Raw genomic sequence first — 26,285 nt, 5'->3', positions numbered from 1 at the left:
TAAAAGGAACCATACGAAAAGATACAATTCAAATCATACGGTACCTAGTTTCAAAATTTTTAAATGCAATACATGTGGAGTGAGGACACTGGAAGAATATAAATCTTCTAGAGCATATCGTACCACCAACCAAGGACCTCATAAATGCACATAAACACAGTGTGTGAGAAATAGAAGCTTTAAAAAAAACATCCAAGTATTTACAATAGCTTCAGGCCCATGAGTGTGAGAATGGAAGAAAAGAAAAGTGAAACAGAACAAGTGATGCCTGAAGTCAACATGTTCGCGTGAACCATGTGCCATAGCAAGCTGTGAAGATTTGCCACTCCTGTCCCACTTCTTCTTAGCTCCCAGTGAGCATTTAGTGGAATCAAATTTAACAACATACACAAAAAGGCATTCTTGGACACATTTTTGCTTATAGTGCAGAGTGCATTTATGCAGAAAAAAAATATGCCGTCGTGTGAACCAACATAGACCGAGACATGGGCTAATTGCCACATTTATGAGACCAACTAAACTATGGTGCCATAGTTGGTGTACGGTACGTGTTTATGTTCTAGTCCAGTGTATTTTTCCAACACAGTGGCTTGGGAACAGAGGTGTGAGTCATACAAGTACACGGAGCGCTGGGCCTGGGTCAGGCTTGGGGCTACTGGCACAGCAACTGCTGAACGTCTCCAAATAGAAGGGCCCAGGGGATGATGACCCCAGAACGCTCAACATCTCAGACTTATTAGCAGTCACAAAAAAGCAGCGGCATACTGAGCAGGAATTGGGACAAAATATTCAGTTCTTTTTACAATAACTAAAAAAAAATGCTTCTTATAGGTTTTTAATGCTCTGACTAGTTAACTGTCACTTCAAGAACTGTTCCTGGTGTACCTGCAGTTTAGATCATGTACTGTTTTTGTTTGATGACAGCATCGCAAGCAGACAACAAGAGAAGTAAAGAAGCTTTTGTATCTAGATGCCAACCCTACTAACCCCACAGCTGGCACTCACACACTAGGAGGAAGACAAGAGACTCCCCTTACACCTCTCTGATCTGCTTCAAAGCAAACCGCCGATGCACACCCTGAAACAAATATGCAAACCGACCTCTACTGAAACAAATCAGAGGAATCATTCGTGGCACTGCCACCATCTTATAAGACCTAATATCCCTCAGAATGGCTGTGTGAGAAAGTAAAGCCTCAAGAAAGAGATAAGGAAACCAAATTTTCTGAAACCAATTGTGCAGAGCAACATTTGGGACCAAAGCAAAGCTGTTAGGGTTTACAGAAAAAGAGGCAAGATGATGTATGTCGATAAGCACAATGTATCATTGGATGGGGTCAAGAAAAGGGGACTGAAATGACGAGAGATGTGGAGATGTCTGCTTATCAAATAGTGTTAGTACAGAATATGAAGCCATTTGTAATCTGGGACAAGCAGGTCAATATGATTTGAAAGAAACTTTGAAAGCATTTTGTATTCTGTTTTATTTTTAAACAGAAATACTGTGTAATTTACGACCTATGCATCAGAACAGAAATTATTATAATTTAATGACTGACTACATTGGCATAAGGTGATAAAAATTCAGGAAAAATTCACAATTTTTGGTGTATTAAGGCAGCACCTCAGCAGAGTTGGACAGGTTTTTAAATATTCACTACTCATCATCAGTGTGGTTTTTAAACCTGGGCATTTGGGATTGTAGCCTCAGATGTTTTCAGTCAGAGGAGAGCTCCCATGCAGACGTCAAAATACAGCTCTAGATTTTACAGAAACTAAACTGAGAGGGGGTTAAAATGCCTGTGACCACCCAGACTATTTTAAGAGAAAATTTGTAGATTATGAGGCTCCCTCATGAATGCTGATCACAATCTAGTTGCCAACAGACCATATTTTGGCCTGTCTTGGGCTGATGTGTACACAGCAATGGCACAAACACGTCTAAGCATTCCTATTATTTCCAACAAATGCAATTATACCCTATATAAACTTGCGTGCCAGATAACATGAGAGTGATTTATTTAAAATCTATGCAGATCATTACTTTAAGAAACATTTGGATGGACTCATTACTTGGACTCATACACTTGGCAGAAGTCTCCATAAACTAAAGGTTAAAAGTAAACTATTTCTGAAAATCCACGCGTACATTTTTGTAAAGATTTTTTTTCTGCCCACACAGAGAGTGGTCAAGAGAAAACGCAACAAAATAAAAAGAACCAGAAAAAGGTGAACTATGAAGGTGAAAGAAACAAAAGGAGGAGAGTTCAGCCAAGAAAATTGAAAGTTAAAGCTCACCCTTTTGTCTAAAGGTACCACAGGATCTACCTCTCGATCCTTCATATCGACTCTCCATCTCATCATTATCACTCCTTAGCTTCTCTCCTTTTTTTCCTTTAATTGGAAACCTTCTTCATCTCCTCCTCTGTTCTCACTTATCTCCACAAGCACTTTCATCTGCTCTGCCCTCTGTTACCTGCTGTTAACCCTCCATCACAACTCCAATCGTCTCTTCCATCACCCTGCCTCTCTGCATGTCCTTTTCCTCAGGCAACAACCCTGTCTCATCCATTCTAGTCCTTCCCCCTCTGTCATACTCTTCATCCCCCCCTCCTGCTTTATCCCCCACCACTGACTCTTGCCTTTCCTTCCCTGCAGCTCTTTCGACGAGACGAGACGTCTGTGTGTACCATACACTGATCTCAGCAGACACCTGGTCCTCCCTCTCCCTCCTCTCCCTTAACACGCACACACAAATATACATGCATATACTCTCACATATTATGAAGGGATGAGGGGAAAGTGTAAAGCAAAATGCTCCAGTGAATAATTCAAGTCTCTACAGCAGGAAGCCAAAATGGAGCCTGTCAAGCTGACAGATCCATTGAAACAGCAAAGAGACGCTCACTACCTAGAATCTGATACTGTGCACAGAGATGGTTGACTTATTTATGACTTTGTGTGTCATCACATTTAAACAATGAATATAAGAGAAAAAATAATCAAACATAAAAGGTTGCAGAAAAGACATTATTGTTATAAAAACTGATTAAAATCTTGTATGAATCAAAAAACAAATCTTCAGCTGCTTTTTAAAGGAACTAACACTATCAATACAATGTAAAAACAAAAGCTCATTTCACAGTCAAGATGCAACTACTTGAAAGGCGCAGTCTCCTCAGGTTTTAAACCAAGATTAAGAAACTATTAATCAGGGTCTAAACTAACATGTAAGGCTTTAACAGGTCAGTATTAATATATGAAAAATGAGGAGCTTAACTGTCTGCAGTTCTAAAACTAACACCAAAATTTTAAAATGAATTCTAAAACTAAAAGGTAACCTATGAAAAGACATTTAAACAGGACTTGTGTGTCCAATTACTTGTTCCAGCATTCTGTAGCATTTGAAGAAGATCAGGGGCTTTTTTTGTTAAGAAAAGCAAAAAGTACATTTAGACAATCTAAACAAGAGGAACTAAAGCAAAAAGCATTTTTGATTAAGGCTTTAATACCAGCCTTCTTCATGTAGTCAGGTAAACATAATAATTTTATAACTCAGAGCTCTTAGGAGATAGAGTTGAATATCACCTAATAGTTAAGTTCATTCTACTAGTGAAGACTATTTGATTTCAGTAAATATTCTCAAGCCCCTTATTTTATGTTTCATGACCCAAAGTGGGGTCTCAACGACAATTTTGAGAACCACTAATATAAAAACTGAGACTTGTCAAAAAGGTAAGATATGGGCCAATTTCAAAGCCGTACCTGAACTACCCACTGAATCATAAATTGGAATGTTGGTTTACTTATTGTTACATTTTAGATGCGAATTCCATCCCTGCAACACAAACGTTGTATGTTAAACTGTGCAGCTGTGAGGAATTGAGAGAAAGCAAAGACACAGACAGACATTTGTTGGAGGGAATCATCAGAGGGTAAAAAAAGAGGCCAGAGCCACTCACAGTTCAATGGCTTTGTTCCACATGATGACGTAGCCTGAGAGCATGAAGGACTCCACGTTGACAATGTGGATATTTCCTCGTTCTGTGCCGATGTACAGCCACTTACTCTGGAATGGCAGGTGGCAGAAAGTTATTCTGTGAAGAGAAAGAAAGATGTTTTAGAAGAATAGAAAAGGAGGAAGAGAAAATGATGAAGAGGAAAGGAAAATAGATTGGACAAAGATGGAAGAGTCTTGAAAATCACTTTGTGTTCTATGAAACCCATTGACAAATTATGCAAAACTTTAAGGGGATTATTTACCACTTCAACAGGTCGGAGGAGTTGAGATTAGAGTGGCAAACCCAAGAAGCTTTTAAGTCGTTCATTTCAACCCTTCTCTCGACACCCATGAGACACATGAGGGCAAAGAGTCAGGCGTAATTCTCCTGTTTTCATTATCACTCGCCACCTCCTCCTTTCATCCATCCATCAGACTTAAGTTTAATGAGAGGTTATAAACCCATCCCTCCTTAACTGTGGATATCCATTCATCTTCTCATCCCTTTTTCATCATTTTGTTCCTTCATCCATCCTCCTGTGGAATAATAATGTTCAACCTTGGTATTCCATCATGCTAATATTTCAAGGTCATTCAGCTCCTCCAGTGATTCTTTTGATTCTGCATGAAGGTTTGAGCCACAGCCATAGGCTTCATTGGCATCAAGACGATGCTCCAAAGTTTCCTTCAGAGTGACTATCCACCCATGTAGAAAGAGGAAAAGGTCCATCTATATACTGTTTGATCGTTCTGACTTCCTGTCTTGCATTTCCAACAAGGAGGACGCAGTATGTGATAATTTTGCTGCAATCGCAGCAGATTTGCTGCTAATGGGCCATGGAGTGTGTTACCCTGTGTGTCAAAGTTTATGTATGAGTGAGTTTGTTACTAATTAGTTTTCTCTTTGCAGGCATAATTAGCTGGCTACACTCCCCCCTCTCCATACTACCAACACCAGCCTGTCATTTTGTTATGAGCTAAGAGTTACCAGCAGTACTGTTTTTGGTTGTGATGAATTAGTTCAGTTTTGGGAATTTCGGTTTAGGTGAGTGGCCCAAATCTCAGCTAATAGAGCTAAAGTTTGGTGTGGTAGTAGCTAAGAATCATCCCTAAAACATACTATGCATATTATGAGCATTAACAGGTCACACAAAATCTTTGGAGTCAACTCTGTTAGTCTGTTAGCAAAATACCTCATGAACCACTGAACAGATTTTGACACAACTCCAAGAAAGTAAACACTGAATGTACATTTACAAGTAATGAACCTCTGTAAACTCATCTCAAGATGGCTGCCACAGCTAAATCAGTCTTAGCAAACAACTCAGTCAGAAGATATGAACTTAAAATTTGATGTAGTAGCTGAGAGTCATTCACTCCAAGTGCTAACAGATCATGCATAATCTTAGTTTAAAACTTTGCCATGCATGACAATGGGTTCAAGAAATACTAGTTTCATTATTCTTTTAATACATGGATGAGCATGGTTAACATAAATGTGTGTAATTATCTCTTAATTCTGCCAGTGACTCTCTGCCCCAATCCTCTGCTTTTTTTTGTTCATCATTTGTTATTATAATCTTATTCCCAGTATCTAAAATGTGCAGAGATACACAAAACATTTAATATAACACTAAATCCATAATTAGCCATTTTTGTTCTACAGTGCCAAAGATCATTTCAGCTCAATCAGCTTCTGCTTGAAAGTTGTTTTTTTTTCAGATAAATTTGGGAGTCTCTGTCTGAATGTGATTTCCTGAATAAATAAAGGGCAAATGGTAATCCCCCCCCCCCAGCCTTTTTTCCTCTTTCCTTTCTGCTTCTGTACAGACATGCATCATTTGAAGACATGCAAGCACTGTCTGCAGATGTAAAATGTTTCTTCCGAGGTAACAAAAAATATCAAATCTAAATTTGCATGCAAGTCTGCACAACAGGAGACTCCTAAATATTGCATATAAGAACTTCAATTAGTTTAAAACTGAATTGCAAATGAGGATATTGTTTTATCTAAACATAGCACAAAAAGTAAGGAAATTTATGTTTGGTTGACCATTTCTTTCTTGTAACAATGCTTTGTGGCAATAAATCTTATACCGCAGGAAAAGTCTGCTTTTTTCCCTTCAATGGTGCCATATTTGTTAGAAAAACGCATTTGTGGGTTGAGCAGCAGAGTGGAGAATGTGGCTTGTGCCCATGAAAGCAGAAAAAAAAACTTGGCAAAACCTCTTTGCCAATGCAAACAGCTTTGTCTGCTATTGACTCTAGTTTTGAGATTCTGGTACACCAGGTGCTGACAATCAGGTGCCTGATTGGAACCTGATTGTCAGCACCTGTGAAGAACCAGTCATAACCATATCTCCACAGCCTGGGACCAAACTCTATCCTACAAGACAACCACACTCACTCCCACAGAGCAGGGTTTATCTGAGACAACCTCCAGAATTTGGCAGTGGAGAGGATGGAATGGCCTCCCTGCAGTCCCAAACTAAACCCCATTGAACATCTGTGGGATCAGCTTGGGCGTGCTGTTTGTTCCAGAGTGACCAACGCAACCACATTGGCTGTCTTACAACAACTGCTGGTTGAAGAATGGGATGCTATCTTAAAGCAGTGTGTGACTAAGCTTGTGAGATGAATAAAGAGAACGTGCCAGACTGTTGTGGCATTGTATGGTTCTTCTGCGAGCTACTGAGGCCTCTGTTGTTAAATGAATAAACTGTTTAATTGCCAATGTCTTCTTTCTTCAGATTTTAAACATCCAACCAATAAATGGCACAAAATAAGAGTCAGAAGCACAATAATTTGTTTGGCACTGACAGAGATTTGGCGAGTTTTTCATGGGCTTAACCCACAAATGCATTTTCACAACAAATGTGGCACTGTTTAAGGATAAGTAAACAGGATTTTCAACAGTATAAGATTTATTGACAAGAAGCATTGTTACAACCAAAAAAATAATCAACCAAAAACAAATTTTCTTACTTTTAGTGTTAGGTTTCTTAGGTAAGGTCAACAAGGCACATTATGTAAATGCTAAACTACTTTAAAAGGTTCTGGAAAACATCATTTCAAAGTCTACATCAGTCTCATTCATGAAACAGGATAAACCAAAAAATATGAATGAAAAAAGAAGCCTATTTTAAAGAAAGACAGCAAAGACCAAATTACCCATATGTGGCCAGCTTGGATAGACTATAGAGATGTAACTTGCATCTGCCTAATAACCACGCAATATTTTGTGCCTTATTAATTGTGCACAAGAGTTGTGTGTGTGTGTGAGGGTGTGTTTTTCAGAAATATCTTGTAAAAAAGAAACCGTGCCGATTTGTTTCTCCAGTTGTGGGTCTGTAAATGTTTTTCTGTTTATAGAAAACAAATGCTTCCCTGGGGGTGAATATGCATTCATGTTTTTTTACATACATGCTGTGTATGTAAATGTATGTTGCATAAGTCGGCCGTGTGTGTGTGTGCGCACGTGCACATGCATGCGCATACAAGCTAGCTGATTAAGTATTCTGAGAGCCAGTTTGAGAGGGCAAACTGAGAGGCAGTGTCAGGAGCATAATTATACAAATTTGCTGGCAATTTGTTAGTGTGTGTGTCCATTTCACAGTGTGTGTTTGTGTGTGCAAATATGTACCCAACTGTTTGTGCATACACGCGTCTCCTGGTGAAATCTCCAGCTTCAAGTGGTCACGACGCACAAAGGCAGCTGCCAGCTTGCTGGCTTAGGGCCAAACACATTGCCTGAGAAATGACAGACGCCTGCCACGCAGCTCAACTATGAGACCAACTGAACTGTGGGCCAGACGTACGAGAGCATGGTTCACTGAGAATGAATGGAGGAGGGGGGGATATTTTAGAAAACTGTCTTTTGTATTGCATGGTTTTGTGGGATGTTTCTAGCTATAAGGATCATTCTTAGAAAAGCTATTCCAGTCTGTCATTAGAAACAGGGCAGTTTAAATACTTGAATCAAATGAGTGTCGATTCCGTGATGCTTTCTTTTTTTAGCAACTTTTACTGATCTGCCCTTGAGCAATGACTGATTACTGCTGAATAATGAGAGAGACAATGTGGCACAAAATGAATATGATTTGGTTCATGTAATAAAAGCCTGTCATTGCTGCAGTGAACCAGTAATTTGACAAATTATTTCAAAGTTTTCATATCAATTAATTTCATATCAATTAATTGTAAACATTAAAAAAGAATTATGGTTTGCACAATGACAGCAGTGAATATACAATTGGACAATTAGACAAATAACTTAAATAATGTGTGATAATTATAAAATGCGTCATATTTAGCTGGCCAGTGCCTCTAAAGTTTCGAATTATTACAGTGTTTTGAGAACATGAGGATTCAAATATTCCTTTTGGCATTTTGTAAAATGACAGCAAAGTATACAGTATTACCTCTCAGATACTCTTGACACAGACTGTCCATCACTATGACAACATATATCAAATAGAAGTCAATCAAAAAGGCGTACTATCTCTACAGCACCTTCTGGTAGCTTTTACACCTTTTGCCACCGTTTAAATCTGTGCCTGGCAGAAATGAAAACATAAAAGTATCCAATTGCAATGTTAGCTTGAAGAGGAACTGGAGATAGGATGGAGAAAAGTTGAGGAAAGAACTGAAATCAAATCCTGCAGAGTGTATTTAAAAAAAATCTCCACATAAAATAAGTTGCACCACAAAGTAATATTTCTTTGGGCTTGTTCCCAATTCAAGCGACAAGACTGCAAGCCTCTGACTGATGCCAGGAAACAGAGCCCCACTGAATGTTTCAAGCCATTTTAGAGACTCCCCCACAAACACCCTTTGCCATTTAGTTGCCAACAGTCACATTAGTGAGATGGTACCTTTAGGCTCCCATTCAGGATGATGTCGCTGCTATGATGTCCTCAACCTACACAACCTATCATAACATGTCTGGATCGTGGTAAATATGGAAAACCTTCACCTCTACAGTCTTGGTACTCAAGTCTGAAAACCATAGAAAGACTATCCACCTTCTGGCTGCTGTTCCAGATCGTATTCACTGTGAAGGGGGCCTTCACAGTTTTATTCACTGATAGTCTTTTTTCCTCTAATTGCATCAGACTCTTTGATCAGTTCACGGAAAAGGAATATCATGTCCATATCTCCTTCAAAACGTGTAATGACCCATAGGCATTGTAGGATTAGACACGCCAGTAGTGGTTAAGGTAACTGTAACAGGTATTAAAAATTGGTTCAAATTTTTGAGAACAGATTAGCAAATCCCTTTGCTGTTCACACAAAAAAAGAATTATTGAACCACATTGTTTGTCCTCTTGCACCTTTATCTCAGTTAGAAAGTCCTGCTGTCTACTGACCAAGAACCTGCAGTATTTCCACACAATACTTCTGTTGAGGTTGTAATTCCATGGGCTGTAAAGTCTCTGCAATCATATTTCTACAGTTTCTTTTGACTGGTAGACTTTTGTCATGAAGAGCTACTTTTCATTTTCAGTGAGTGAATGTAACATTGTATGAGTCCATCTAGAAGTGCACTCAGTGCAGCAGCTAGAAACTACAAGAGGGAGACAGCTGCCGTTTTCAGAAGTGTAATAGTGTCTTTGATGAACAGCTAGCATTCATTTATAAGTAGTGAAGTGTTTCAATGCACACAAACTATGGATCTTTCACTGACAGTGCTAAAGAGAAATCTAGGAATATTAAGCTTTCAGGTGTTATTCTAAATGCACTTTGGCTTACTCACAAGCTTTTAAAAGTGTATTAATCATTCATCCATTTTCTTTACCCATTTTTTCCATGCAGGGTAATGGGGGAACTGCTGCCTATCTCCAGCGGTCATTGTGCAAGAGGCAGGGTACACCCTTGGCTAGTCGCAAGTTCATCGCAGGGCAAGATGGAGACAAATGAGACAGAGAACCATTCACACTCTCCCTCACGCCTGGTGACAATTTAGAGTTACAAAAGACCCAAACGTGCATGTTTGTGGTCAGTGGAAGGAAGCTGGAGTACCATAGGGAAACCCATCAGGCACAGGGAGAACATGCAAACTCCACACAGAAAGGCTCCAGGCGGGAGGCAATCCTGTGACCTTCTTGCTGCATGAATCAGCTTTCACTTTTTTTGTAAGTATACACTTCCTCTCCCCCGCAATTACATCCCATTATATCACCCTGCTTTGACAATATACCATCCACTTCTGTATTCTTGCGAGGCCAGGAGGTGATGAGCGCATCCTACGCCAGAATGACTCGGCAGGATTTCTTTTGCGTTCCCTGCATTCCCACACTCCTTCCCACATACTGAATCACTGCTCTCTGGCTGAGGCCCAGTCTGTCTCTACTACTCCTCCTCCTCTCATCCTTTTTCTCTTCTTTCCTAGTGGCTGTGATCAGATGTGAGCGGATGCTGATGCTTTCTGCAGCACTGCTTTCATAGAACAAGTTAAATTCTGGTTGGGGGAAGGGAGAGAGACAAGACGGTAAAGAGTTGGAAAAAGCTTGCTCATAATACTGGAACAAGTCCAAGGATGAGAAGCAGTCTGTAAAGTTCTCCCATCAACCAAAAGATACCCTGATATCCATACAACTAGGTAACTCCTAAAAGCTATATTCTGTCATGTTTAAAAAATTGTTTTTTGATCTTGGTGTGACATCAATATAACATCTACTCTAAGCCAGTGGTGTCAAACTCAAACACAAGGGGGGCAAAATTAAAAACTTGGTCCTAGCCAGGGGCCAATCTCAATCAATATTTATTAAAAAACACATAAATTAAGCCTGGTTTTAGATGTAATATGTCAAATCATTCATATAGAAACATCAAATACATTTTCTCAGTGACAAATTATATAGAGTTTTGAACAAACTTAGTTTAATGAACAACAAAAACTAGATCAAACTTAAAAAGACACATCATTAGCATTCATTTCCTATGCCTTTCTTATAAAATTTTCTCCATTAAAACAGTTAAAAAGCCATCAACAAAAATCTGATCATATAGCTACTAACATCCAATATCGTTTCGTGGCTGCAAGTTTAATCAACAAGGGTTTGATAGGTCCTATTTGATGTTCTTCGTTGCCCTTGCCACATCAAAATCAAAGATTACTGAAAAATTAAAACTTCATTTTATTGGCTCCAAAGTAACTGTCACAGGACGATTTCACTAAACAAAATGAGAAGCGACAGAGACTCGATCTGTCACAAAGTGGAGAGCCAAATCTAATAGTATTTCAAACTTGTCTTCAGGGTAAGATAAAATGTTACCAAGGGCTGGATCTGAACTGCAGGCCTTGAGTATATGGCCTGCATATATGTGCTCTAAGCCTTAGGTTCAGTCATGGTGTGTTAATAGCAAGAACATAGCTGCTTAAAAATTAGGGATATCCTTAAAATGTGGTTGATACGACACACACTTTTGAATGAAAAAAAAAATATTCACACAAAAAAATGTGGATATGTCAAGAAGAATTTGGGAAAGTTTCAAGTTTTTTGTTTATTTTACTGTGGCAGTGGGTTGGGTGATTATGCTTTTTTTTAATGGTAGAAATAGCTGCACCCCCATCTCCAACTTGACAAGTTCAACTCATGCTTTGAACAAACAGACTGAGGGTGGGGGCTAAGTTTAAAAAGATGAGACAGACTGATGGTAGAAATGATTTGCTTTACAGATGTGTCCTATTCAATCTTTCATGTCTCTATTAAAAATAGTTGACACTGTTTCTTGACTTCACTTCAACAGTCAGTCCTAACTACAAATGACAGTTAGATGAAATGCAATTTCATGTTTGGTTTTGGTTTTATCCCGCAAATATTTCCAAGAAAAACAAAATGATGCACACAAAAATCAGCAAATCATTTTGTGTTACATAAAGTTAAATACCTATTTAACTTTATGTAATCCAAAATTAGGTATTCTCTTATCTCTGGAACGACAAAATAATTTGACCAAAATGCTTTTCCACTACACACCCACTACTTTATTCCAAACAGGAAACTTTTGTTTGGATCATGTTCCTGGGTGTAACTTGTTGGCAATTTCATGAAGATGAGATAGGATGCCATAGAAGGAGCAGACTTTTGAAAGTCAGCACTGACCTACCAAGCTGATGCAGATGTATTTTTTTATCAGTTTGGGGGAAAACTGATGTTTAAGATATTCCATTTGCACCCAAATAATTTATATTCAGAAGGAACTCATGGTTAGAATTCTACCTAAATATTTCAAACTACTTGAAAAGATTTGTATTGGATATTTCTGTGATATAGCCCCTTTTGCCTTTGTTTAATTTACAACTACAAAGGCAAGCCGGTCAGAGTAGGCTGGGGAATTTAAAATTATTCAATACTATTATGCCTTTGGGATCTGGCTTCTTGTCCAATAGTGTCTGCCCTACTAGAGAACAACATTAGTCTAGACTAGAATAATGACCACGGTAAACTGTTCTCTCTCAAGGGCATACAGATATAAATTAAGGGACAATGTGAGTTTTTAGGAGATGTGAGAGAAGCACAGGTACACTCATCCAAAGCTTGGAATTCAGCCTTATGCACACAATGTGATCATCTTTCATTGTATTAATATATTCTGAGTGATCCTCTTCTCCTCAAAGCTACAACAAGAACACTAGGGATGTCTCCAGACAAACCTTTAACTTGTATTACCAGGTGAAAAGTTTTATCTATCTATCTATCTATCTATATATATATATATATATATATATATATATATATTTTTTTTTTTTTTTTTTTTTTTTAAGATTAGCAAACTGCATCACTATCGTCATAAAACCCCAAGGGTTTACTAAAGCTGAAACTTGTTTTCCTGTGCCGTTAATCAGCCTATGTTTTGTTGACTCACTGTGTTTCAGTTTTATCGTCCACATATGATGCATCTGGCCTGTTGCCTGGTTCTGTTAGAAATGAAAAAGAAGAAAATGCACAAAACAGAGATAACAGACTTGAAGCCCTAAGTGCCAGGGGAGATTTTAAAGTTCATTGCAGCACAAGAAAGAGACCTGGCTCAACTGCGTGAAGGAAGAGCTGAAATATGATGGGTCTCTAACGGATACCTGATGGTCTCATCAATTCTGAAGGCCACCCCAAAGGGACACCGAGTTACATCCAGCCTCCATAGCTGTTATTACAGTAACAGCCTCTGAGGATTGCAGAGGTGTGTTAGGGTACACACACAGAAAGAAAGTGCTGATCTACCAGCACTTTTAAATAATTTTATAATTAATGTAGTTTACTCTAAGATACATCGTCTTCTGTTGCAGCATAGTTTACATTCAGCCTGCAAAGAGCACATGAAATTACTAGCTAATGAAAATTCTTAAAACATGTAGTTGATGCATTCACATCAAAGCTGTGAGCTTGTAACACATGAAGTAATCTGTAATGTCATTATTCAAATGCATTAACCTTCATGCATTTATGTACCTGTTTACTCCTTGTCAGCATCTTAAGAGGCCTGGAGAGCTCAGCAAAGCCACTCTGAGTTTCTATGGCACGCATCAATGCATGTCCAAAATGCAAGTCTAACACAGCGATAACGCAAATCACCACAGGTTGAAGCCCAAACCTACAAAATGTGAAACTACACAAAATCCACTACATATCTATGCTCAGACAGCAGATTTTAATTTCACATACCTCCTAGATGTGCACATTCCAGCTACTGTGTGTAACAATCCGTGTCTAATGACATGTTCTATGTGTCTGAAAATAGCATTCATTAGGTGATACACATAAAATACAGACAACTAGTCTGTTTGGACTCAGTGCAAACAATATACAAAGAAACATGGACACTCCTTTGTCATATAAGAAAAAAATCTAAACCTAAAGAAAAACAATGTCAGTTTTTAAGAGAAATCCAAAAAGCTTCTTGTGTGACAAAAAAAGCCTTAAGATAAAATTGTTGCCTGTTAAAGGCCGGATGCTGAGATCAAGCTCTCACACTGGCTCATCCGGCCCAAACAAGCTTCTTATTGGTTCAATGCATATTTGAAAGAAAAAAAGAAGAAAAAAAAACATCTGCATCAAAGCTGACAGGATAGAATAAACTTTTCAAAATGGGTGTACTACAAGGATCCATTTTAGGACCACTGATCTGTTTCCTGTACATTTCTAAACCATCTGAAAGCTGTAAAGATGTTCAGATGCGAAGCTGATGTGTCACTGCTTTTCTAAGGCTCCCAAGCTGTTTTTCCTTTCTCTACTCAAATTTTCTGACTGTTGTACTTTAACTTTTCTCTTTCCTCCGTCCATCCTAAATGTGTCAAAGTGACTTTGTTGCTTGTCCTTCCCATTTTGACATCTCTTAAGCAACACAGTACTCCTCTCCTCTCTCCTGTGACTCGAGGTCACTGCGTTCAAAATGCTTACTAAATGTCAGAAGCGGTCAAGCGCTTCCTCAAGAACACAATCCGCCCTAAAAACTGCTGCTGGCCACCTGTCCATCACATCAGCTCTGTCAAAGATGATTGGTTGTGACGTTTAACCCTTTCACAAGTCTTCGCTGAGGCAAATCACTGGCAAATGATATGATTGGCTCTGAAGGGTCCTCAGTACATTTGTGATTGGAGGAGACAGTGGACACAAACTTCCTCGAGGTGAGGTGATTCTTAACTTGCATCTTCAAACGTAAACAGCATTTACTTCAGAAAAAACAAGACTGATTGTATTTGACGCTGGAGGAAATTGGGAAGTTAATGTTAAGGTGCTCATTTTGTTTTCAGGAACAGTTCACATTTGTAATTTACAAAGTAAGGGATCCATTTTACAAGCCACACTTTATAGTATTGAACTGTCTGCAAAATAAATGTACTAGTTTTAGTTTTAAAGGCAAAAAAAATCTAGGAATAAATTGCTGGTCACCTAAAGCTGGGGTTCCAAGCCTGTGGTCCCTGATCTCTTAACAACCACAGCAGGTGTGTGGAGTTCTTATTGCACTGAGGTTGTCAAAGTCAGTTTCTTTTACAATATAAGAAGAAATTTATTAAAAGATCTGAGTGAAACTGAATGAATCAAACAATATTACAGAGCTTCCTTTGACAAGTGCTTGGTTGTTTTAAAAAACTGCAGGAATAAAAGATTTGTTCAAGAAAAATGCAGGGATCTTTTAAAAATATCTGCGCAGATGCAGCGGCAGTCTTTTTTTTTCCTATAGTCCTTAAAAAGCTCTTTACAGCTTAATGATTGCACACACTTAAATAGTAAAAAAAATTGGCTCATTTGGTCCCAATCTGCAACCCTTGACTCCTATATTATGAATTTAAAGATGTGAATCTGCAGTGGTCTAATTAATGTTTCCATGTAACTGATCTGTTATCTTATTCATTCAAATTAAGGGCTTAAAAGTGTCAGCTTTATTAGTTTGAGGGCATCACCTTCAGCTGTACATACTAAAAAAGATGAATAGTTTTCTCTAATCTTTTTAGTTTAACAAAAAATCAGACTAAATTTAAATAGGAGCTTTAATATCACACACCACTCATGTTTCTTGTTTGTGTTCGTGTGTGTGTGTGCGGCAAGCTTTTGGTGGAAACCTTCAGCTGTTTGGAGTAGGCTCACACCTGTGTCCCAGTCATGGGAAATCCTCAAAGGCAGAGGAAATGACCCAAATAAAGACCGTTTAAAGACCAGCAGGAACAAACCCACAGAGAGAGAGAGAGAGAGACAGAAAACAAGAGAATTGGCCTCTCTGCCACCTTCTTTGCCCTGTGAATGGTTCTTCTAGGCGCAAAAACACATTTGCCAAATGAAATGTCTGATATTGTATGAGTGAAAAAAAAAAAGCTAACAGTTGACACAGGCAGCAAATTGTGATTCTGACCCTGCTCAGAGTGTCACAGTTCATATTACACCAGATCATTTAGCACAGAAAGAAACAACTGAGGAAAGCAGAGGTCTTGATTGTCACTATGGTTGTAGATTATTGTAAACACTTTACCTCTCTTTGTTGAACTTGAGGGAATGGAGGACTGCTGGTCTCTTCTGCCTCAGGTTCCACAAATGAACACTGTCGTCAGCCAAAGCACTCACCAGCGCTCCCTGTCATTGCACAAACATGGCTGTTTCATTTCATTTGCTTAACAAAATAAAACGCTCCCAATAAACATGCAACTTTACTGAATACATGAGGCTGCAGCAATAGATTTTTTTTTTAAACACGTCTTCAGACGGCACATTTTCCCTGCGAACATGACATGCATTAGTCACACTGCATTCCCTGGCAGCTTCACCCAGGTAACGAGGATGATTCACAAGATGTATAAAAGTGTATGTGAGCATGTAGGAGGCACTAAAAATCATCTCCATCTCCCTGAGGGTTTGTTTGAGCTGCTGAGTCACAGTCACACAGACGCTAACACACACACACACACACAGAAATTGAAATTCTGCACATCTCAAATATGATTCAAAACATAACCAGGTTGTTTTTAAGTGACATAGAAAGGCCTGGAGGTATTTTATGCCACTGGCTTACATTTAACCATTTTAATACAAGGACCCCTTTTCCACTTAACCCCACTTCAGAAAACACAAACTATTCCTTTAACTACAAATAAAACACAAAACCACCACTTTCAAGAATCTAATGACATGTAACCTACCTCATTGATGAGAAACTGTAGCTGGATGATGGCCGCTCCACTTTCATGCTGACAGTAGCACTCCACTCCTGGACGACCAAACCTGAAGGATCTCGGTCAAGGTATATTCAGTCACAAAAGTTTGTCACCAAACCAATCACGAGCACGATTTTCTTTGTTCCCAAATGCAAAATTATGAACAACTGTCTTGGCAGAATTAACTCAAAATCCTGATTGTTTTAGTTGGTTTTTGTTATACAAATAACTATCATTAACAATTGCCATAGTAGGTCAATAGCAATTGTTAAAAAGAAATTACTTAACCTTAGAAAACTACAATCTAACACAGTGAAGTCAAGATAATTAGACTTTCAAAGAGACCTGAGACCAGTAGATCTGTTATCTTAGTAAAACAAGAATCTAAGTATTATCACTCTGGTAATGATGGGCTTTTGGTTCAGCAGGTATGGGCTTCCTTACAAGAGGAAAGCCTTGAGGTCAACTCACTCTGATATTACAGATAGCCCATCACTTGTACATGAGTCCCACTTGTGTTGTTCAAAGAGGGCAAAAGCTTGGTCATAACAATAGAAAAGGAAAAGAAGCATCTTTCTCTGGTAAGACTGCTATTACACCACTAAATCAACAAAAAAAAGTTTTATAGCCTTTTAGGCCTAACTAACAATGTCAACAGCAAGTACTAATAATCAATTTCCAGAGACCAGTTCAGGTCATATTCAAGTTAGTCACAACCACAGCAAATTATGTCAATAGATGATCATCAGAAATTCTTTAGCTTCATTTGAAATGTTTGGTCTCTACACTAGCTTTCAACATTCAGCTGAAGTCATGCTTATCAATGCAGTGATTAGTCAAGGCCACAGTGTCCCAGAGAAACCTAAATGGAGTAAAATATCAACCAGCGTTATGAAAACATGCTTGCTTGTGACTACAATATCTATGTGCAATGTTGTATTAACTGTCTCCAATTACTGCCTCGGAGTTAACTAGAAAATATAAGCATCATTGTTGTTACTCTCAGAGAGATCCAGGGAGGCCATATAAGGATTGTTTAAATAAATCTCTCTCTCATTATACGCACAATAACAATAAACTAGAAATGTCAGTCTAACTGGGCTACAGTGGGCAACATTTAAACAGATAATGGTCTTGGTTGGAATCTGGGTACCAAGGCTAAAACATGTTAAAGAATATACTAAATGGACACTGGGATCTGCAGTTATATGGAGAGACGCATTAGAGAAGTAAAAGTCAACAAGTCAAAGGATAAAAGGTAACAGTGGTCAAACAACTGTTGGGACAGGAAACTGATACCCACTCTTTTTTAACAGGCTTAAGGAGGAGAAAATAAAAATGAGTGGTCAGACATTCAAATATTTAGAGACTAGATCAGCGCAGAGGCAGCTATGATGAGAACAAAACCAAAAATAACAGCAGAGAGAAAATCTGCAGGAGAGAATATAGTAACAGTGAGATTGACAAGTCCAATAAAAGATGCAGAGCCGAGTGAGAAAAAGCAGAGGCACGGCAGTTGGGAAAAGACGACAAAAGTGACAAAATAAGTTTCTCTTTTTGAGGAAAGTGAATGGCTAAGCTTCATTCATTCTGCCCAACAGCATCAGGACTAAAGTGAGGGCTGGGAATCTGTCCTCGGGTTCACATTAAACTTTAACTATTTAAGAACAGCACTGCTAATCAGTTTGTCAAAGAATATGAAGCAGCTGTGTGTTCCACATGTGGCCATATATACAGCATATTGTGTATCCAGCTGCAACGTATTTGCACAAAAAGTACAGATTTGCCAGCCATAAGAGAACCTTTTTAACATCATCATGCACATATAAAACAGGAGAAAATAATACAAAAGGATGAACTTATTACCTTAAATTACTAATAGCACGAAAAATAATCCTGTTTAAATAATAACCAAATAAAGGTGTGAAATATAGGTTTTCCTCAGAAAGACTGGAAGAGAGAACCTGTAATCAGTCTGAATTCACAGCAGAGCACAACCTACCCAAGCTCCAGTCAGAAATCAAAGTTAAAGCAGCTTCTACACTTCTTAAAACCTCCTTTTAGGCTTTTTAGGTGAATTAAGTTTTGCTTCCTTCCCTTGAGGCAGCAATTGAAGGATTAAATCTCTGCACCAGTGATGCCTTGGCCCAGAAAAAAGAAAAAAAGAAATCTTCCAGCTCTATTGGATTAAGACCACTATACCCTCAGGGGAGCTGTAGAGACTTGAACTGTGAGACCAGGAGGGTGCAACCAAGTCAGCAACAATCAAAGCTTTAAAACAGAGTCGTGTGGACAGCTCAGACGAAAAAGATTGGAAGTTCTTGTGGCGACCAGCTGCCTCCCTGACCCTGAATGAACCCAGCTGGAGTGTGAACGCAGTGACAAACAGAAATTACTGACACCTGAATATATAAGAATAATTTGTTAGAGTGAAAAGTTAACCGTTTTAATGGAATGCATAATAACTGTCTAAAAGATGGTAGAAAAATGGTGGATAAATGTTTGAGGCTCATACTTGTGTTTCTTTCCTCATGCACAATATTGTCCTCCGACAGGTCTGTCCACTGTCCCAATGGTGTTTGCATGTTTCTAATTAATCAGCTTGAAAAAGAAGCATAAGAACAACCTTTTCTGCTATCAAAGGGACTGCATGATGATGTTGTTGTTTGGATGAAGTATACAGTCAAAGAAGATCACTGCTGCTCAGAACGTTTAAAGTTTACAGCTTCTTTCACAAATTAATGAATTTAAAAAAAAATCATCTGACTAACAGAGAGGCAAAAAGCTCATCAGCACGCACCACATCACTGTGACTCCCTGTGGATGAGACAATAGGACCCTGTAGTTTTCTCCATTTGACTTACTAAATCAGCTATCCTTCAGGAGATTCTCCTGGCTTAACTGGCACTGACTCAGAGAGGGATGCTGACATGCAACTAAAACATTGCTTTTCTGTACAGTTTTCAAGGTCAAAGAGGGAACAGAGAATTTTAATGCGATTGTACATGAACAGTAATATGATCTTCTGACTTACTGTCACCAAACAACACACTGAAACAACAGCAAGTCTGTGGCGACCATCATCTATGCGTAGACTATAGTGTAGGCACTTCTTATGAACATCAGTAACACTAAAACAAACTCTTGACGTGGTTTTTAAACAACGTTAGTAAAATGAACACTGTTTCGTTGAGAAATTTTTAAAAAATCTTTACAATGCAGTCAATTTAAAATTACACAGTTATTTCTGCAGACATATGATATTCCTGCAGAGAGTGCCCAAGACTGCACAGGAAGTGCTATGGCTAGCTGCTGCAGCCACCGTTTGTGCTTGTAAATACCCAAAGAATTTTATGTAAATAACAGTGTGGTGCAACATGGATGTTATAGGCTTAGTTCTCTGTGTAGAATGTATCCATCATCTCTGAACAGAAGATTAATGAGTACAAATACACCAGTGCAAGTTTATAGTTGGTCAGGATGTTTTGGACCCAACGACAGAACAGCCTAGCTAACTCAAAGTGACTTAATTGAAAGCTCTGTCGCATTGTTGCCTGGCAACCAAATCTTTCAGGGGCTCAGAAAGACGAAGGAAAGGATTTAAGGTTGTGCTTTTTAAACTGCTCATTTTGCCTTCTATTTGAAGGGAGCCAGCCATCCCATAATCTCATTATCCTGGAGCACACACACACACACACACACATACACAAACACACACACATATCAAAATATCATGCAGAATAAATTCACAATATCTAAAAAATACTGAAAGACCAAAGCTGATGTTTAAAATTGATTCAGATTTGTTACAATAAATGGCTTATAGCAACAAGACACACATGATCTAGTTACGCACAAAACTGATCTCAATTATAGAAAAGACCATTTCATCTGAGCAGTAATAAGCTCCTTGTGTTATTTGAATGTCACTCCTGCTTCTCCCAATATCTGATGGTAATTTAATCTTGATCCAAGACATGAAAGCTCTCACATTTGTTTTTGTAAACCTGTGGCACCTTTAAACACGCCGTGTCAAAAAAGCATTTCCTATAAATACCATTTTCCTCTGGCAGTGTGTTTTTACTTTAATTTCACACCAGGATGGAGAAAAACATTTTTCCCCCCCTTTGGTGAGTTTGTTTCGCATCACTGCCTTTTGACATGGTAAAATATTTACAAAATATTTTACATGCCTACAATTATACTCCTAATATAATTGTATTTATGCAACTCCTACATTATAGGAGTTACATAAACCTAAAACCTTCATACATAAGCATGCTTCTTCTGTGGTCTGTGTACCAAAGGAAATGTGAATTATGTGGGGCAGAATGGACTTTATCTTTTCTTTTTTTTTCATCTAATAAAAAGGGGAAATTGCAGTTAAATCTCCAAAAATAAATAAATGAATTTCATGCAGCTATGCAGCAGTTTGGAACAAATTTAGCACATTTTTTCACACTAAAATCAGTGGCCCCATTCAGACAACCCAGGACTGGAACTCAAACCCGACTATAGTGTAAAGTAGGGTTGTGCATCTCTGGTCTGTGGCCGATACAATACGCATCTCCATATACTGCAAATAACCAGATTCATTAAAGTTAGATAGGCAGCAACAACAGATATAATGCAAAACAATTCTGCCCTTAACTTCTGTTGCTTTTAATCACGATACTATTTAATATAAGTTTTAATTCAACACCTTGAGTTTCAATGCAATATGATGCAACAAAGCAAAATAATGAGCCTTTGTCATCTATTGAGACTAATTATTTACTGCCTAAAAAAAAGCTCATAAAAAGCTCATTTTGAATTTGCAAAATACTTTTTGAAAACGTGACTTAAAATTATTAAATAATACACAAACAAATGAGGCTTAGGGCAAAATGAAAAAAAAACAACTTTCCAGCCTGCAGACATGTTTAATACTCTTAGTAACTCAGGAGTGAGCAGAAAACTATTTTCCAATTCAGCTAAACAGCAGAAACTGCACCCAGAAGAAGACTTGATTGAATTTCTTTTAAATTCTTTAGATTTTGTTTTTGTCTGAATTGTTTAGATAAACAGATTTAGATCCTTAAGTGTCACATTTTGCATCACTTCTAGTGTGACATGATGCCAAATTTAGAGAAATACTTAGAGTCATCAGTTTAGCTACAATATAAGCGTTTGACAACATGAACAATAGAGAGATGATGTTGGCATTTTGTTGGCAGTCTTCTGTGTGGTACAAAACCCTTTGAAAAAAAAATGCATCTATGTAGTTACTGTTGAATAACATTGCTGACATTACCCAGTCTAAACATTGCTATAAATGATGAACACCTGATTTTTGAACTGGCAACCACTTGCATTTGAGTTTTAAGAATTCTTTCCCTTCTTGAATTTTAAAGTGACAGTGATGGTTTTGCAAGAGAAGCTCCCTGACATCCCAGCTGTCCGTTCCTTTTTTTCCAGCATTTTAACAAACACGACCCAGAGTTACTCTTAAATGCCTCAGCTCAATCAGCATGGGACGGGCCTCACAGAAGATGTATCACAGTTGCTGACAAGAGATTCTTCATTCCTTTTAAGCCAAGCGAGGTCTCTCTATCTCTGACCGCATCCCTCTCACCACACTGCATCAACTATATAAGCAGACAAACTGGCCGGAGGCAGCGATGGCAGCAAGACAAGAGTACAGGAAGACAGAGAGTGAAAGCAAAAAGTGGGTCAGCTTCATGTCTTGTCAAGTCCAATGAAAATTTCCGGTGCTATTCTGGAAGTCAAAGTTGACTAATATTTCACTTTCATACTGCTTTTTTAATATATCTATTTCTATGAAAGGCCACAGGCCACTTTTCTGACAAACAGAGGTGAGTCACTGGACATCTGGCAAAGTAACACTGCTGAAGAACCAGCTGTGGGAAACAGACCGAAGGTTTTCCATTTTCCAGAAGAGCACGGACAAGTGTCACACTGGAGAAGGGGTGGCTTGCTGCTTGCAGACCAGCTCACTGGACTTTACATGCCAAGACACCCCCTACGTATGTGAAACTTGTCAGGTTTGTGATTATCTGTATGTTTGTAAGAGAAATGGATGGCAAAATTAAAAGAGGGGAGGGGGGAAGAGAGATATACAACTTTAAACAAAAATAAATTTAATAAGTGTGAGACAAGAGTAGAGGGAAGGGAAAAACTTCTCACAGGGACATGCATGGTGAAAACAAATCTGACAACACATTGAAGGAAATTGATGGAGAAATGGTTGAACTTTAAACCTGAAGATACACCACAATGAAAGATAATGAAGAAAAAAAAAAAGGTGATAAGGGAAGGAAAGAGAGGAAAACGAAGGAAGATGCTGTAAGAGAAAGTACTAGAAAGAGCGAGACTGGGAGCAATGAGTTTTTATGACGTTAGGGCCAGAGTGACGTCAAAGCTAGGCACTCATACATCATCGTGCCAGGAAGGGGGGGAGGGGGAGACAGATCAGAGACTGATCTGCAAACGGTTTAAAGAAAGGGACGCGGCAGTGGAAGTTAGAAGGCCCAAACAGAAGGATCAGTGGAAAGGCGCTGCAAAAAAAGTGTTCAGAGAATTGAAGCTAAGAGGGATAGGAGTGAAATTAGGCTTTTCAGCAATAAACCATGGGAAAGTGGTATAAACGCTGCCTTTACATGGGCTTTGGCAGCCATTACAAACCCATCCATGGTGCTCCAGTCTACCTGGAACTTGGCCCGTGTAAAATTTATGTCATCGATTTCTCTCGACCATCTTTTGGACCGATCAAGAGGTAAGTGATATGATCAGTTTTAAAGCCAGCTGATACAAGTTCTTTTCTCCAAAGAAAAAGAAAAAACCTGCACTAAGGCAGGCACTATGCAAAACCAGGCATGCAATGGATACATTTTTCTTATTTGAAACCTAACTTGGACAAAAATATTCTTTTGACCTTTGCAACCTAATTTAAATCAGTCTTAGTAAAAAGATGTCTTTTTTCGACACAATTATTATCATTTCATCTAAAAATTCAAACATCCATCTTCTTTGATGATTTATTTGAAACAAGCAAGAACTTTTTCTTTTTTTTAAAGTTGTAAATATTGGTAGAAGATGCAGCTAATATTAATATGGCAGCTAAAAAACAACAACATCTATTGATTTATCCTCCAAACCCAATTTGTCCTGTATGTGGTTGTGGTGAGGCTGGAAACATCCTGAGCAGGTCACCGGTCCGTCCCAGAGCCAACATGAAGACATATGAAACAAGCCACCACACTCCTTCACTCCTATACTTAACTTAGAATCAGTCGGTCACCGCAAGCCTCAGATCAGTGCATGTCGTCAGCGTGACCACAGAACAATAAATAAACCAAACAGAAGAAAATCCTGGGAAAACCAGGGACTTCGTTTTACAATCCTGTCATTGCTCTGTTGGTTTAGATGATAATAAAAACGCTCGGAACAAAGAGGGAGATGTTTTTTTTTTTTGCTGAGCTAGACATTGGTCAGATTGGTCAGTAAATTTTAAAAACATCTCAACTTCAGCAAAAAAATAAATAAAAAAAAGACGTTGAAGTCAGTTTTCAATAGTTGCTTAGCAACAGCAGTAGCAATGACTAGCATCCCGTCAAGGCTGCCAGCTAAATCAGCTCTCTTCACACAGGTCCTCACCCCTGGAGCTTTTGAGATTTACACATTGTAGCTCCTTAGAGGCCCACATGACTTATTTGTGTTAATTTGTTTTCCTTTCCCCCTTCATCCACTGGAGCTTTCAAGCAGCATGAAATACATCAATGACAGAAAGAGCCGAGAGAAGCTATGAGAATCACACTCCCCTCATGAATTTTAGTGGCACAAACAGGAGGAAAAAAAACAAACAAAAAAAAAGACCCACAAGTCTTGTCATAACCAAACTAAAATGCCTGTGTAAAAGCCATCCTCAGGCACCTGAACACAGCTACATAGCAAGAAAAGAAGAAGCGGAGTTGAGCAAACGGGTGATTAATTTGTTTAACAGAGCTTGTATAAAGAATCCTCCTTGACACACTTGATTTATTATGCAGGGAAACAATTAAACTGCATTGGAGCCACTAAATAACGGTCGCTGCATCAGCCTCCTCACCGGGACGCACACACAGATCCACACATCTCCCCACCTCTACCTGCTTTTGAGATCCATCTACATGACATTCGTGACAACAGGCATTTGCTGAGGTACATAGCTCAACACTGCAGTAAACCTCAGTCAGATAAAAATGAGTTCTGTTTTGAGAGTTTGCAGGTAAATAAGGAGTGGACAAATGCTACATTATTGGAGTTTAAACATGTTTATCAGAAGGCCTATTAAAATGCTTATCGCTCACTGCCTTTCAAGCCAGAGTTTTAAACTAACATCATCTTATGTTGAAAAATGAGTTGCAGCAGTTTTGGTCAAACCTTTAAAATAAAATTAGGTGCTTTTTCATTTAATATTACAAGATATCACACTCAAGAGTATGTGCTAGGTATGTCTCTCAGCTACTACCACACCAAATATTAGCTCAATATCTATAAAACTAACTGAGTTATAACCATTTTTGTCTTAGGTAATGTTGATAAGCTCTGGCAGCCATCTTGAATTAGACTCTAAAAATTAATCAGTTATAAAGATTTTTTTTTTTAATTTGCTCAGTGATTCATGAGTTAGTTATCTAACAAACAAACATGGGGGACAAATGCTAAAGTTTTAAGTAGAGATCTCATGCAATGAGCAGCACTCTGCACATTTTCAATGACTCTCAGGAGCAACCAAACCAAATTTTAGTACAATATCTGTAAAAATTAACTGTTATGTGGCTGTGGCAGCCAAATTGAATTGGGTTGACTCAAAAAGTTAATTAGTCGTAGATTTACATTCAATGATCACTTCCTGCAAATTTCATTAAAATGTGTTCAGTGGTTCGTGAGATATTTTGGAAACAGACCACACACAGACAGGCTAAAAAATTATTCAAAAGATGGATTCTCAAAGACACAAAACTTGAAATAAAAGAAATGTTTCAAACATTAAGAAACTGAACTTTTAACCTTACTAAAATGGGATTTGGTGCATCAAATACATTTCATAGAACTAAACTAGCCACCACTTTTTCTTCTTTTTTTTCCAAGCCTGTAATCTTCTTCAATGACTTGTGTAGATTTCAGTGTAATTCAATGCTGGGACAAAAAAAATGTGGCCAGTTGTAGCATAATCTGGGTTCATAAATACTAGTCTGGATCGAAGCCAGTGAGGAAGACAGCCATGATGCTGATACACAGGAAAAATTGTGATCTCCCCTCACTGTAGGGATAATGTAGATTGTTTGTTGTTGGAGCTCGGCCAGTTCTCCTCAGCAGTAGGGTGTTAATAACCTAAGACATCATCCTATTTTAGCAGGGTAACTCAGTTCTGAACTACTGCATATTAAATACGAGCCGAACACCTGAAACAAGAAGAGACAGATGGAGGAATGGAGCGAGAAGAAATAACAATAAATGTGTTTAAATAGGTTTGGAAATTCACTAGCTGTAGAGAATAAAGGCGGGAACGAGTAAGAGGAGGTGGGGAGTGCAGAGGAAGCTGGNCACACACACACACACACACATACACAAACACACACACATATCAAAATATCA

At 38.4% G+C, this 26,285-nt stretch overlaps 1 protein-coding gene across 6 annotated transcripts in view; it reads right to left on the bottom strand.

Annotated features, from left to right (window-relative positions):
* Positions 1-26,285, bottom strand: part of stxbp5a (syntaxin binding protein 5a (tomosyn)) — a 104,455-nt gene that overhangs the window by 40,271 nt on the left and 37,899 nt on the right. For all 6 annotated transcript variants that reach the window (XM_017423292.3, XM_017423294.3, XM_017423296.3 and 3 more), the window contains exons 3-5: positions 16,632-16,713; positions 15,968-16,068; positions 3,963-4,097 (exon numbers count right to left, since the gene is read on the bottom strand). In XM_017423292.3, coding sequence (XP_017278781.1) covers positions 3,963-4,097; positions 15,968-16,068; positions 16,632-16,713 — 318 coding nt within the window. The remainder of the gene's footprint in view (positions 1-3,962; positions 4,098-15,967; positions 16,069-16,631; positions 16,714-26,285) is intronic.

The sequence above is a fragment of the Kryptolebias marmoratus genome, linkage group LG19, assembly GCF_001649575.2.
Source record: "Kryptolebias marmoratus isolate JLee-2015 linkage group LG19, ASM164957v2, whole genome shotgun sequence".
NCBI classification, from domain to species: Eukaryota; Metazoa; Chordata; class Actinopteri; order Cyprinodontiformes; family Rivulidae; genus Kryptolebias; species Kryptolebias marmoratus.
The sequence above is the reverse complement of the archived record's forward strand: the minus strand, read 5'-3'. Positions and strand labels throughout refer to the sequence as shown.